This window comes from Dreissena polymorpha, chromosome 4 (genome assembly GCF_020536995.1).
Source record: "Dreissena polymorpha isolate Duluth1 chromosome 4, UMN_Dpol_1.0, whole genome shotgun sequence".
In the NCBI taxonomy this organism is placed as follows: Eukaryota; Metazoa; Mollusca; class Bivalvia; order Myida; family Dreissenidae; genus Dreissena; species Dreissena polymorpha.
This window is the reverse complement of record NC_068358.1, coordinates 74759995-74775921: the sequence shown is the minus strand read 5'-3', so window position 1 is coordinate 74775921 and position 15927 is coordinate 74759995. Positions and strand designations below refer to the sequence as shown.

The 15927-nt window shown below is 36.1% G+C and overlaps 1 protein-coding gene across 1 annotated transcript; it reads right to left on the bottom strand.

Annotated features, from left to right (window-relative positions):
• Positions 1-801: 801 nt before the first annotated feature.
• On the bottom strand, positions 802-13619 carry LOC127878516 (lectin ADEL-like). Its single transcript, XM_052425048.1, has 4 exons — positions 13578-13619; positions 13217-13316; positions 1477-1580; positions 802-1199 (listed from the first exon to the last, which is right to left on the bottom strand). Exons 1-4 carry the CDS (start codon positions 13617-13619, stop codon positions 888-890), a joined length of 558 nt encoding a protein of 185 aa, XP_052281008.1. The 3' UTR covers positions 802-887.
• Positions 13620-15927: the final 2308 nt, after the last annotated feature.

Here is a 15927-nt window from a genome sequence, read left to right as displayed (position 1 = left end):
TAATTGTGTGGAAATATTTATGTTAGGCAACAGCAAAAATATTTTAATATAAATACATTAAATTTGGATGCAACATCAAATGAACAACATAAATGTTTAAGCCTTGTTTGAAGTAAATAAAAAAATAGCGTGAGTCAATATCCGTCTAAATGGAAATCGTGGTCGGTAAATTATCATGAAGAACGAATAAAATATAAATGAAGAGTATTTGCAAAGTCCTTTCATGTATGTACCATATTTGTCTGTGATCCGTTTCAAATAAAATGTTACGCCATAGCAGCCTAGTTTGTCATTCATTCATGTCATCAAGGTTAAATTATTGAATCGTCCTATTTTGGCGATCGTTCGTTGGTCATTTTGGGTCTGATAGAAGCTGTTGATCATTATTATCATAACATTTATACTAGAAAACCACTTTCGATTTACCTTGTACTTCAAATCCGTTTGAGTTTTATCAGTGCTCTTACAGCTTTGCTTTTTTGGTTTGCACTTTGTATGTTTAATAAAGATTGCAAGATGATTTCTATTTTAATAGATGTACGTTGCGTTGTAGTAAACGCCACCGTACTCACATGGTAATTTTAATGTGCATAGAATCCTTGACCAGACGTCATGTGAAGCATCGCGGGTGTCAAATCCGCGATGAACCGTTAGAACAACAGAGTTGTAATAGTTTTATGGCCTTCAGTGTTGCTATGCATGGCGTCACCACGGCCATGCGCGTCGGGCAATTATCAATACCGAATGTTTTAATCATAATCTATGCAAAAAACACTTCGAAAAAATAATAAGAATATGGCATTGCACGATTAAATTTGTTTATTTTAGCATATTTAAACCGCTATGATTTATAGTTGTTATGTTAAATTCGCACAGAGGCAACATTACTAATTGTAGCAGACGTCGAATCGCCCCCTGCAGCCGCTCACATAGATGTTGGCGCCGTCGATACCATAGCTTGAGTTCAGGATACACGCAGCTTTCGAGCGCTGCTGGGCGAGCCGGACGTACGTGACTGCCGAGGCTCCGGGAACGCCACAGACCTGGTGAATAAAGTCCAAGCTGTCGCAGTCTATTGACTGGTAGTTCCGGCACGAGCAGACGTTGAACGTGGCGCGGCAGCCTCGGCTCACCCATACTGAGCCAGCACTGTAGCCGAAGCTAATGCCCAGCGTGCAGTCAAACCACCGCGAGTGTTTTTAGACCACCTATAAACATAAATCATAGCGTACTTTTAACTTATTTGTATTGCTTGAACAAATGTCAACAATGATTGGCTATTTATGTATCGTCTTACATAAAGGAACGCATGCTTCTATAAGATTCCCTCCTGGTGGTGTATATGTAGATTCACATTGTTTAATTATTTGTTTAAACCTGACCGATCGCACAACCAAGTTATTCTCCAAATTATATAATATAAGCATGCTTTTGGGGTGTTTTACCACCAAAAGAAATGGTTTTTTAAAGTCATACCGTGACAATGCCAGCTGCAAGTCCCCCGGGCACGGCACACGTGGCGAATGGGAAGCTGTTGTTGGGGCAATCAATGGTTACCTGGACATCACACCCATAAGCACCTGAAAAGCGCGACAGATGTGACATTTTAACGTATGTGATCCCATAGAAGCAAATAAAACTGTCACTGTTGTGACTTAATTTAGATCGCAAGCCTCTTTGTCAGAGTCAATCAGTTGGTCCATTTTTAAGTTAAATTTCGACGAAAGCTGTGCGAAGTGTATCTATAAATGTAACAAAAATTAAGGAGTAGTGCCCTATTAAAAAGCTATTTATGAAAGTTAACAATAAACATGTAAGGATTCAGTGACAGTCGTTTCTAGTAAGATAAGTATTGATAGCTTATCACGCATGTTGAACTAAGAACTTAGTGTTACATGGATGCGATTGTTGAGTTTTTGTTCCTTTGGTACATGAAATGTGTAACTAAGTCATTTTTATAAACAAAAATAAATACCTGCTATCAGTCCGCACAGCAGCAAGCTTACGAATGTCACACAATGCATGGCGTTGCAGTTCTAAAATAAAGGACACTTTAAACATTTTTGGTGGTTATTTATAATAACGAAGGACATAATTATCAGTTGACATGTATTAGCCCGTTTTCAACCTATCGTGACACCGTTGTTGTTGTCCTAATATCGAATAAATGGTGTAACCACACATAAATCGGTTTGCATTCGGCAAGAAAATAACCAATTGCAACAATTATGAATTTTGTCTATTGATTTAATTAAGGGACTATAGCGGTCATGAGTTTCATTGGTTAAAGAAACCAAAGGGCGGAAACTCAGAATTAAATATTGCAATAAGTTAAAATAAGCTTGTCTTATAACTAAATCAAAGCAATGGACGCAACTTTTTTTAATGCAAGTGGACAAAGACACAATCTTGGAACATTTTATTATAAATCAGCTCTCCAAGAAAGAATATTGGTTTATTTGTTACATGCAAAACAATATACACTAAGAAAACACATCAATCTAACATGCATTTCTGGTTACAAAACTTATTTTAGTCAAACTCAGAGTAAGGGTGCAATGTTTACCCTATGTGCAATATGCACTGTCTAATACTTGATGAAGCCATACATCTGTTGTAATATGCCATATTTTATAACCGATGGAGTATTTGCAGTTTCCACAAGCTAATCTACATTCAGCGTTTACAAAATGAAATGCATACGATGGAGTATTTGCCAGAAGTGCTTGCATTTTTTAATTAATTAATCAAATGTTTAATTATAAAAATTATTGTTTTATCAAACACAAGATTACTTCATGTGATGCTGCCTCTGCTGCTACTGCTGCTGCTGATGATAATAACAACGACGACGACGATGATGATCATGATGATAATGATGTTGGTGATGATGAAGAAGAAGAAAAAGAAGATGATGCTAATAATAATGATGATGATGATGATGATGATGACGACGATGATGACGATGATGACGACTTTGCTGAACCAAAACGTATTTACTTTGCGTGTACACACTTCTTTACAAAGTCAATGACAATGTATCTCAATAACATATAAAATCATCAATGGTATAAGTTTCTATGAAGGTAAGTTAAATATCGCCCGTTCCATCATATTCTTGAATCTACCTTGTATGTCGTAACTACGTTGTATTAATAATGTACAAACTGCATTGTCTCCTAATTTATATGTGCGTTATTATATTTTTTATTTTTTAGAGAAAATTAATCATTTTAAATCGCACTTCCTTCAGGATCTTATTTTATTTTTCTAACAGATGTGAAAGTGTTATGATATATATATTTGTTGAACACTTAAAATGTTAAGAACCACAGGTGGTTAGCGTGTTGCTATGATATTTATTAGTGAGAACATCATTTTGAACGATAAATAATCATATTATAACGAAAAATTATCTTTTCTGAAAAAAAAATTCACTATCAAATATATATATAACAAGGTATGCAACTCAAAATCACCCCAAAACGGGGTGCAGCGCTTTGAACAGCCATATCTTCATCAATTGTGCAGCGATTTTCACGATCTTGGTCTTATTCAACGCAGAAATGAATTTCCTTTCTGGAAGTGTATATGTCTTGCAATATTTTTACAAATGCTGGGTCAACTTTTAAGAAATAACACGATACTAAACTCGCATGACCCAGTTGACAATGATCATGCAGTTTTTTAAATATGAGTCACATTGGATCATGGGATCTCAAGCAAATGCTTGCGACTTGTTAGTGGATCTTAATTGTCCACGTCATATTCTTCGTACTACAAGTCCTTATACACGCATTTACTCTCACTACACATTTGCGACTATAATTTGGCGGACACATTTTGTTAGGCAACAGCAAAACGGTATAAATGTAAACAAATTAAATCTAGATGCATTAAATGAACATCAACAACATAAATTGTTTAGTCATCTCTGAAGTTAATTCAAAAATAGCGTATGTCAATATATGTCTGAAAATAAAAATCACTGTCGTTTTTAACATATTATTTCTAATTAAACATGTTATTCAAAATTGAATTAGCGAAAAATAACTGCTGTTAATCTAGCAACTCTCATTATTCTACGAAACTTGCAACTTGTATTTTACATTATTATTAGTTTGTAATGTTTGCACTAATTGGATACAAAATTAAATTAATTTCGTTGCAAAAGCGAACTTTTTGTGTTAAATCAAATGTTGTTTATATTGTCCATTATTATTGCGACACGCAAATGTTAGATAATTAGGTTTTATGTTGTCTATGAACTTTAATCATAGTAAGAGTGTAGATGTTCACCTGATGTTTAGTATCACTTAAGGCGCAGCCCCACTATGATGCCGGGGCTCAACCGGGATGAACCGGGACTCCACCGGGATGAACCGGGGCTCCACCGGGAAAGTATTAAAATGTTTAATACCTCCGGGATGAACCTGGAGTCACCGTAAAGGACCGGCAACGACCGGCGTGGCAGCGGGAACAACCGGGACGGCAACGGGAAATACCGGGCCGGCACCGTAGCTCCACCGGGGCTCATACAGACCCCGGCAGAGCTACTGCCACGCCCCGGTGGAGCCCCGGTATAGCTACGGTACATAAGTAAACCGGCGCTCTGCCGAGACGCCACCGGCATTCACCGGGGCTCCGCCGGGGCATTACAGGCGACGACCGGGGTTAAACCGGGGCGTTGCCGTAGTTCTGCCGGGGTCTGATGCCGGTATAGTCCCGGTGAGTGCCGGCGGAGATTCGGTTTACCGGGGCTCTGCCGGCTTTCACCGGGGTATTACCGGCGACATCCGGGGCTCTGTCGGGGCTTCCCGAGATAGCCAGTCCGGGCTAGACCGAGACTCTGCCGGGTTGTTGACGGGCTTCAACCGGCGCGGCACCGGGAAATAGTGTGACCGCGTTAAAATTCTACGAATCGTCCCGGTTCTCGCCGGTCGACAAGCGTTAGCAAACCGGGATAGACCGGGGTTCTCCCGGCAACAGTGAGACTTGGGCTTTAATATGTGTTGTTAATAAATAAGTATTAATGTAAAATAAAACAAGAGCACCGCCTTGCGGGTGCAGACCGCTCATCTATTTTGTTTTTAAAGGTGAATGGACTCTCAATTTCAATCACAAAGGAGGGAGGGGTGGAGTGAAGAGGAGTGTATAGTGTGGAGGTGTGGACATTTATTACATTATATTCCGAAAATGCGGAAAAAATGCAAAAAAAAAAAATTTTTTCGGGGGGGTGGGGGGTGGGGGGAGGGGATTCTTGGGTGCGATGGTTGGACGGTATTTCAAACATAAAATAATAAAAATAAATGTGTTTTTTTTTAACCATTTCAAAAAAAAATTGGGGGATGTAGGGGGGTATAGTGTGAGGGTGTGGTGGTCATTTGTGAGATGACCTTAAAAAAAATAAAAAAAATAGGGGGGAGGAGGGGGGAGGAGGGGGGAGGGCACGGGGGATGGTTTGGGTGGAGTCTAATGTGGTAAGTCAGGTAAGAGTAGTTGAGTAGTTTTGTCGAAGTATCAATCAAATCTAATCATAAATAAAGAAGTTATGTCAATTTTAGCAAAATTTAATAATTTGACCTTTAGTCAAGGTCATTCAAAGGTCAAGGTAAAATTCAACTTGCCAGGTACAGTAACAACAGTGAAAGCAATAGCCTTGATACTTAAGAAGTAAAGTGGATCGAAACGCAAAATTGAACCATATATTCAAGGTTACTAAGTCAAAAAAGGGCCATAATTCCGTAAAAATGACAACCAGAGTTATGCAACTTGTCCTTTTACTGTACCCTTATGATAGTTTGCGAGTGTTCCAAGTATGAAAGCAATATCTATGATACTTTAGGGTTAAGTGGACCAAAACACAAAACTTAACCAAATTTTCAATTTTCTAAGTATAAAGAGACCATAACTCCGTCCAAATGCCAGTCAGAGTTACATAACTTTGCCTGCACAGTCCCCTTATGATAGTAAGTAAGTTTTGCAAGTATGAAAGCAATAGCTTTGATACTTAAGGAATAAAATGGACCTAAACACAAAACTTACACAAAATTTTCAATTTTCTAAGTATAAAAAGGGCACATAATTCTGTCAAAATGCACGCCAGAGTTATCTTACTTTGCCTTCCCATTCCCCTCATGATAGTAAGTAAGTGTACCAAGTTTGAATGCAATAGCATTGATAATTTCTGAGAAAAGTGGACCTAAACGCAAAACTTAACCGGACGCCAACGCCGACGCCGACGCCAAGGTGATGACAATAGCTCATAATCTTTTTTCAAAAAAAAGATGAGCTAAAAAGGCTTCTTATTTCTTAAATGTTTGCGTGACAGACATATAAAAAAAATCAAACTTCGATCTCGAGCAATTTAATAATGTGTCCCCGCTTGAACACATTATTTGTAATCAGTCATATTGGAATTATGAAGACGCTGTACGTTGTCATAACAACCGGCGTCCGATGTTGACACATACCCATCAGTCAATCTATTGCATTGAAATATGTGTCAAAGGACTTAATAACGTTCGTATACCAAAATCAAATTTTAAAGAAATTGGTTCTTCACATGATAACACTTTTTATAATACCTTACTTTCGTTTCAAAGGTATACATTTTATTTTTCCAACCAAACAAACCAGACATAATGACAATTTAAAGTTCTGTTGGCAGAACCTTAAAAGTAACATGCTCCTTGCTGTGGGATTACAGGTATGCATTCAAATGAATTGTATTTTATCAATTGAAAACATTAAGTCTCCATGCTAGTTTTCGTGAAATAAAAGGTTAAACAAAAAAGATGTTTTTTCAAAGGTATGTAATTTAAAGTAACGTATGGACATATTTTCGCAATTTTAATAAGAAACATGTATAAAGACACACATTTATTATAAAATATACTGTGTGAACTATTCATTTGTTTTGTCTCCACCGGTATAAGAAGTAGTACCTAAACTGCTGTCACTGTCATAATAAGGCTTAAGAAATAAAACGCTATTTTAATAAAACACGTATTTCCAAAGTATCGATGAACAGTGTTACAAACGCCTAATTATGTTTGCCTTACCGAGTTTTCATTGAAGAAACGGTATTTGCTTTTAAATTGTCAGTTGTGTAATTTCGCTGGTATGAACAAGCTATAATATTCCATGTGCAGGGTGCAGGATCACGTGACTTTGTGGGGTCCCTAATAAATGTAAACACACCGGTAAGTGGTGCTTTTTTCAAGTAACTTTTTAAAACAATTATTCTTAAGAATTTCAACTAGTGCATAAAGGACAGATTTGTATGCTGTTAATGGCAATTTGAAATACATCAGAATTACTGTATTTCATAAGCCTGTGTTATTGTTAAAAAAGTCGATTTGTACTGCACGATTATTTTTCACGAAACGTGACATTTTGTCATGGAGATAAAGTATTTTCCTTTTTCCTAGTTCCTTATTCTTTATTCGAATATGGAATAGTGAACTGTTCCTTATTCTTTCTTCAAGCTTAAAGGGGCCTTTTCACAGATTTTGGCATTTTTTAACTTATTCATTAAATGCTTTATATCGATAAATGTAAACATTGGATCGTAAAAGCTCCAGTAAAAAATCAAGAATAAAATTAAAAAAGGGAAAAGAACATTGCCCGGACCAGGTTTCGAACCAGTGACCCCTGGAGTCCTGCCAGAGTCCTGAAGTAAAAGCGCCTTAGCCTACTGAGCTATTCCGCCGTGTACGTACACTAGAAGTATTTTATACCTTATATAAGCAATCTTCGTAGTTTCACAAAACAGCCACGCTAACAATATTAATTGCAGTTCATTTCTACTGTGTTGCATTTAATTATATCTGCTTCATTGTTCAAGTTAAAGAGTTTTCCGTAAAAAGGGTACAAAGATAATTTATCTGTCAAAAACACATTTCAAATTATGCTACACATTTTGGTTTATTCTGAATGAAAAAGCACTGTTTGTGATTTTTATGGGTAAAGTCGTTCAACTGTCATCTTCTGGAAGACTTTGCTATGTTTTTTTCCTAGAACCTGTTTTGCACATTAAAACGTAAGTAATAAAAGAAACTGCATTCTAATTACGGTAGCCTGAACAAGCTATAAACCTGTTGCAACAATGAACGTCACCACGAAAAAAGGTGTTAATTATCACGTAAACAAAAACATTAAAAGCAATTATTGGCAATTATTAATCCAAAATGAAAACTAAACTAAAACTAAATTAGCTGAAATGAATGCGTACAAACTCACACGTTGAAATGCTATCGCTTTAAAACAAATCGATAAATCAGGTGTATTTCACCAGCCTACCTGTCCTTCTCCGTCGACGTGCTGGTACCTTCTGAGTCCCTTTCGTGCTTAAATTCGCAAAATATGCAGGATTTTCTCGAGGATTTGTAATATTTTTCGCGCGATACTTTTTGAAAACACAATGTACACTTAAAATGCTGCACCATACTGTTCTTCTGGGTGGGTTGCAATGCATCTTATCTGAAAAACTAAACAAAAGATGTCAATGGCGATTCCTGTTAAAATATTTCACCTGTGTACATAATATAAATTTGATCATTAACAGCTAGGATGCGCGCTTTTTCGTTTCTTTCATAAAATAAAATATTGAGGCATTTTGATGAAACTTTTCAGTCTTCTAAAGGCACTTGGACCGCTGCTTACGGTGTAGTCTTTTATTTATGGAGACGTGTTGAAATCATTTTGCATTCTTAATCGTATCTCTTCGTAACAGTTTTCGTATGAAAACAAACGGAACAAGATATCTAAAAACATCTAAAAAAATGTTTAGTTTTCAGCTAGTTTTCTAGTTTTCAGCTATAATATAGTCTTGACCTAAGTTCAGGGTAACATAAGACTTCAAGAAATGTACCAGAGATATAAATAACAAATCTTGCACTAAACATCGCCAATAATAACGAATATAAAGCTGTGCTATTCTAGAATGATCCGAATTGAGGTATCCGAAATTATTACCTTTGAATAACGAATTGGGCGTTAAGTTAGCTTCTTATTCGGAAGCCTGTATTTCGGACAATCACTTTCGGACATGTGATATTTTAGATGGTGTGTGATTTATTTAAGCATGATTATGTTATATGGACGTATTCTGTCACATTTCTTTTTTATATTCTATTCGACGAAGAAAACAAGGATTTTGGAAATGGTATTGCCTTACTCAAACATAAATTGAATTTAACCAAATAATAGTAAATGACGATGAAAATCATGGTTTACGTTAGTTCGAAGTTAAAAAAAATATTGCAATATATTTCTACCTAGTATTATTTAATAATAACACAGCTCCTTATTCAGTGTGAATAAGGAATAAGGAACAGTTCCTTATTCAAATAAGGAATAAGGAACTAGGAAAAAGGAACCAACTTACTCTCCATCCCACATTTGCCTATATAGCAAACAAACAACAACTCTGCTTTTGGTACTAGCCGTTGGGACTCGCATTCCGGCTGTTCATTTACTTTTATACTTAATATAACAACCATCATCAATCCTTCAAACATACATAACATACTACAATCTTTCTAACAGCCATCATACAGTGACATTCTATGTAAATTTAGATCAAAAGATATATCAATTATTCAATTTAATATATAATTTCCATAATATGAAATATTAACACATTACTATAAAAATAACATGTATACCGTGCGAGTTCCCAAAGCTGAATGACAAAACTGACCACATTTTAACCATGCACAAATACCTCGTGCTTCTAGAGCGCCTCTAGCGGCAAATTCATACTTAGTGGAAAATAATGTCCGACTAATTCAATAAATTTCAAACGTCAAAAATTATATTCATCGATAAGGACCTTTTGATTAAAGGCATGAAATAATTGATGACACACAGGTTGCAATCATGCCATCGACTCAATCGTTAATTGATTTGGGTAAAAGATGGCGTTTTGTATAAAATCTGACTTTCTTGTAGACGCATGTATTTTTTATTAAGGCTGAAACGGCTGACTTGCTTCTTGCTTAGCAATCTAGAAAAGGCCCCGGTACTTAATCCTGTTGGATATTTTAAATCAGCACTACAAAAAGGGTCAGTTGTAGGATGTAAAGGGCCAAAGAGATAGTTAAAAGTAAAATGTTACACATAAAACTACTATGCCATTTCGGCAGTAGAAAGAGGCAAAAACAATAAAAGCGGAAATTGCAGTCAAGTTAAGAATGCATGTTTTGTTTTTAAGTGTGCTGTTACATGTACCCGTATATGTGCTACGTAAAACATGCTGATATAATTTACTATATGATTTTTGTTTGATTCAATCTTTAACTGTTTAAGCATATTAATTAAAAAAAATATTAAGGATATATTTTGTTTTTATTAATTCAAAAGCAGAAAGTAGTGCGCAGTAGTACGGAGTTAAGGCAGTATGAATACTCTTCAACTGGAGGTTCACATGTATTGCAGACTTATGTTAGTAAATACAAGTGTATTAGAAATCGGATGGCTTGAATTCCGGATGGCTCGAACTATCGTTGTCGGCCCCGGCGAGTACGAGCCATCGGGTTTCGACTGAAAACAACGTCCTTTAGGGGAGCTGATTTCAATTAAGCATTAAACGACCAGCAAATGGCATTGTATAACAGAGAAGTTAGGATGTTCTGTTATTCATAAGTTGCCGAAAAAGTGATTGGTATTTTGCAAATAATGTTTTTTTTCCAGAAAAATAAGCTAAGCTTTGTAACAATCCATGAATTTCATTTCATTTGTCAGGTAGGTTAAAGCGCACTTACCCAAGAAATTTTGTTTATTGGGCAACAAAAGGTTAATAGCAAAACGCCACTTTGTGGATAACAAATTGTTCGCTTCAATTAAATCGCTTGAGAAAATGTTAAAGTGGTCGATCCTGAAACTTGTGCATACATACCGACAATACATCGACCAAACACAGTTACTACAATTACCACCTCCCACTCTAATTACCACCTCCCTGAATGGGATGTTATAACGCACGGACAAGTAATACCTGTCTTTGTTACCCACACCATCCTGCTGATCTGACCTTGATTCGATTGGTCATTCATAATAGTGCATATGAAAGTTCTGGTGGTACCCATTGGCTCCACTTTCACTATGGTCGGAGTAACTCCCAGCGTCGTCTTATCCTCGCTGAATGTTAGTCAATGATAAGGCATTCAAACATGAATATGTTTGATTATAGCCGTAAAATTGTATAAATTGTGAATATGAATAATGAATCGAATATCATTTTAAATCCATATAAAGCTGAAAGCTTAAGCCGTATTACAGATGGCTTATAAATCTAGAATAGAAAATGTTTGTAACTCTTAACATATGGAAATAACTACTTAAGCAAGTGGAAGATGATGACATTTTGGGGTATTCATAAAATGGCCAGTAAACGATCAAACAATATTGAAAATATTAATTGAGAATTCATATAGTATATTCTAACCTTTCATTGGTAACAAGATGGTATCATTCGCTGAAATCTGAAGCAATATTGCCAATAGTTTTAATTGACCACATAACAATTTGCACGTCTTTGTTATTGTTACACCCAAAATTGCCCGTGCAATACAAGCTCATATTCCCTCCATAGTCGAGTATCGTTCGATCTTGTGGAAAAGGCTCAATGAACAGTGGCCCACTCTCCCGTGTTGAACAATCTCTGCAAATAATAATAACACATATAACACCTCCATAAACTCTTGCCATTACAATAGAAGTGACTATGTTTGATGACACAACTTGCAGTAAAATATTTGAGAGTCTTTTAACATTATGCATGTGGGAGCTCTGAATACTTGTTATAATTTGTCCAGTATAAGTAACACGTGTTGTGTAGACATGATGTCAGCTTTGCTATCTTGAAATTAGAAATTTTATTACGTCATACTACCTCCGAGACCGCATGAGATGCTTGCCGAACCTTGCCAATATTGTAAGATTGCTTTCAGAATTCGTGGTGTGCAGACGAATTATATTATTCTGCTAGTTTAGTGCAGTCTAACCGTTATACATTTTATTATTGAAAACAACGCTGTTGTTTATAATTATATATGTGTTTTTTCCTTAATATATAAAGAATATAACGTGGTTATTCTTCACTACTTTGCAATATATTGCATGTTTTGTTTGGTAAATGAAGGTGATTAATAGTCTGGGTTCCCTTCCCTTTTACTTCACTTTCCGCAGTAAAAGAGGCAGAGTACCAGACAAGGTGAATAATTGAAGTAAAGAATAGTCACGCACTGACTTTTTTAATACATGTTTCAAGATGACCGCATCCATGTTACAAGGTAAATTAAAATCCCCAGCTGAGTGCAGTGGTGATAAAGCAAATACTTATGTGCATGTTCTAGTTGAAAAGTCTGCTACTGTTTCTAAACAGCTTATGAAGAAACCTGAAAAAACTCAACAATCAGACAAAGATCCAACAAAGGAGGTTCTCCTTCTCCTTCATTAATTAAAAGTCAAATGTCGTAAATCAACGTTAAAAACAAGAAAAGTTGAATGATAGAGTTGACACTCTTTACAAATGGTATGATCAAATTTCAAATGCTCAGTTTAAGGCGAACTATCCTGGAATAACGAACGTGAACAGAAGTATGTTGACATGAATTGTAGTAACGCTAACATAAATGGTGTTAGGTCAGAATGTGAACCTGATACAAATTCAGGGAAATGTTTTAAAGGTTTGTCCGAAAAATGTTTGTTCTCTGAAAAAGTTTACAACGAAGTCAATGATGATATTGCTATGTTTATAAACACTTCATACCGAAGTGGTGTTGCAGAAGAACGTGTGACAGAAATTTGTAAGGATGTCCATAATCCAGTAAATTGTGAGGCGCTGACAAAAAACGAGGGTAAATTCGGGAATTTAGCGTCTTTTTAAAACTCAAACACAAACTGAGGATGACAATAATGAAGTCTATTAAAAAAATGTGGTGAAAGCCTCTATTAACATTGCAAAATTGTTAGACAAAGAAAGACAAAATGTTGACGCTCAGTCGTTAGAGTTGGGAAACTAATGCTCTTGCTTTGCTTGGACAGTCAAACAAACTAATAAATAACAAGAGAAAAGAGTCACCCAGGAATGGTTTAGATCCTAAATTCAATCCTTTGACATGTTCAAGTATACCATTTACTTAATTCCTGTATTGTAATGAAACGGATGTGAACAAGATAGGAAAGTTTTTTTCGTGGTTGAGGCTACCGAATGGCGCCATATAGGCGAGGAATGAGAATGCTCCGACTAGGATTTCGAGGCCGCGGTTACCCTGGTTACATGAGGCCTGATGACAGGAATCCAGTGCCTGCAAAAAACAGAGGGAGGGGCAGAGGAAGTAGTTCAGGTTAGTACAGAATGTGAAGCTGTTATAATACGGTATTTTGAGAAAAATGAGAGTAAATTACTAGTAACAAATGATCAGAATGTACCCGATATGATAAAACATTGTCATATACAATTTATTGACAATAAGAGATCTGTTAGGTTATCAAGAGATTAACAAGAATTACAAACATTGTTACAACAAAAAGTTGTTAAAGAGGTTTCTTATGTTCAAAATGAGTACCTTTCTCCTATTTTGGTAGTTCCCATAAAACACATGGGCCATGATGGGGAATAAAGAATGATCTTAAACTTAAAATAATCTAATAAATATATGGCATATCATCATCTTAAAATTGACACATTCGAGTCTGCTATATAAATGGTACGTCAAAGTTGTTATATGGCCTCTTTTGGTCTCAATCATGCTTATTTATATAGCTGAGAAAGATCAAGTAAAACTTCGATTTACATTTTCTAGTCGTATTTATCATTATTGTGCATTACCAAATGGTATTTCTTTTTCCCCAAGAATTTTCGCTCCACCAGTTTTAAATGCATTGCGAATGCGTGGCAATTCTAATGCTGGTTATATGAAATAAAGTATATATAAAATATATGAAATATGAAATATATAAAATGTATAAAATATGAAATATGTATGTATATTGCTGCTTTTAAAGCATTATCACTATTCGCATTGCGAGGATAATAATCAGGATTCTAAGCATATACAAACGCATCATCTGATGCCGGACTTCCCTCTTGATGTGTAACTATAACGTTCATATGAGTCGGCGGCGCAATTAGAGGCTTTCTATCGATATCGTCACGTTGCGTTTTTTCCTTGACTACAGTTTTCCGCCTAGGTTTTTGGAGGTTGTTTTGCAGAAAATACCAGAAAATTTCCTGTTTTCTCTGCGAATCCTTATCAGTTGGAACCTTATCTTTCGGGAGACGCTTCCAGAAGCTTATATCAACATTGACTGGCCTAATCTCAATACCATTCATAACTGAACCATCGGTCTCCAATTGTCCTTCCTCGAAAGTCGTGATAACTTGCTGCGGTTCAAAGGCATCTATTTCCAAACAGAGACTATCTTTGCCGTCCTCTATCAAGGTTGTGAGAAATCTCAAGGCCCATGCATCATGTAACAGATTCTCCGTATACAGAAAATGCACGGGTGCGCTCTTTTTCAATTTTGCTGACGTTAATGGTATGACCTCGGAAAAAAAATAGAAAAAATAATGAGGGATTATTTTTATGACTTATCCCCATATCTCCACTGATATTTTTTCTTGCTTTGGAACCGTTGATGAAGATTAATTCATGATCTACCTAGACAAGTAGTGCCGATTATTAATTAAATCTCCCTTGAGCCGTGCAATCTGTAATCTCCCTCGACCAAAGGTTGTCTCCAGATTATTACAGTGATGCAACTGGAAGTTACTCCTTAATTTGATCTCTCATGCCGAAAGATTGCCCGCGATTGTTGATGCAATTAAAGTCGAAGTCATACCTTAATTTGATCTCTGAAGCCATTATTTATTACAATACTTTGAAAAATGAAAAACTTCAATACATGCCGACATTTGTGAAAAGGTCCCTTTGAAAAGACGTTTGGGTGTATCTACAGTCGACTCTCGTTATCTCGACATCGGATATCTCGATTTTCTCGATATGTCGAAGTAAGACCAATGTCCCAACTTTTTTTACTTTTTTATCTTTATTAATAAACATCGCATATCTCGATTTTCGTTATGTCGAATAATTCGATATCTCAATATAAAAAGTTGTCCCGAGTCCCGAGTTTACATGTATTTACTGTGGTTTATCTCGAAGTGCGAATAACTGTCCCAGTGTCTGGAAAGGTGAGAAAATTTGTCTTTGATACTTCAACGTCCCGCTTCGCCCGGCTGCTCCTGATACTGTGCGATAGACAATTGATCCGTTAATTGCATCAATGACCACACGTGTGTAATGTCGTTTGCCATTAACACCTGAGTAGGCCTGTCACTTTATAACCTGTGGTTATATTTTATCCTGTACTAATAATCGATTGAACTATGCATTTTAAGCTACAAAATGTACATGTTCAGTTCAGTATTCCGGAACGTGATTTACGCATGTTCAGATGAAAAACCCCGTCTTGATTGGACGTCAATTGCATCACAACTTTAATAGCAACATTACCGGATTTTTACTCGACAGTTTAGAAAATGATAACCGCATGTGTTCATGCAATGTAGTAACACTTAAAATGTCATGTTAAGCATTTAAATAGCAACTTTAGTCGTTCCTCGTAAAAACGCGTATATATAGAGTAGTAGAGAGTATTTTGCCACACGGTGACGACTTTAGTTAGACCACTTAGCAGGTATATAGATGTTAAAAACAAGGTAAAATTTCGTCTCATTTTTTTCTTTGAAAACGCCTTATCGGTTATCTCGAACTATCGTTATCTCGATATTTTTTCTTGTTCCCGCCGACTTCGAGATAACGAGAGTCGACTGTACATATATTATATGGTTGATATAAAAACATTAAAAAAGCAATAACTTTCCACAAATGACAACCGTGAGGAAACGGCATT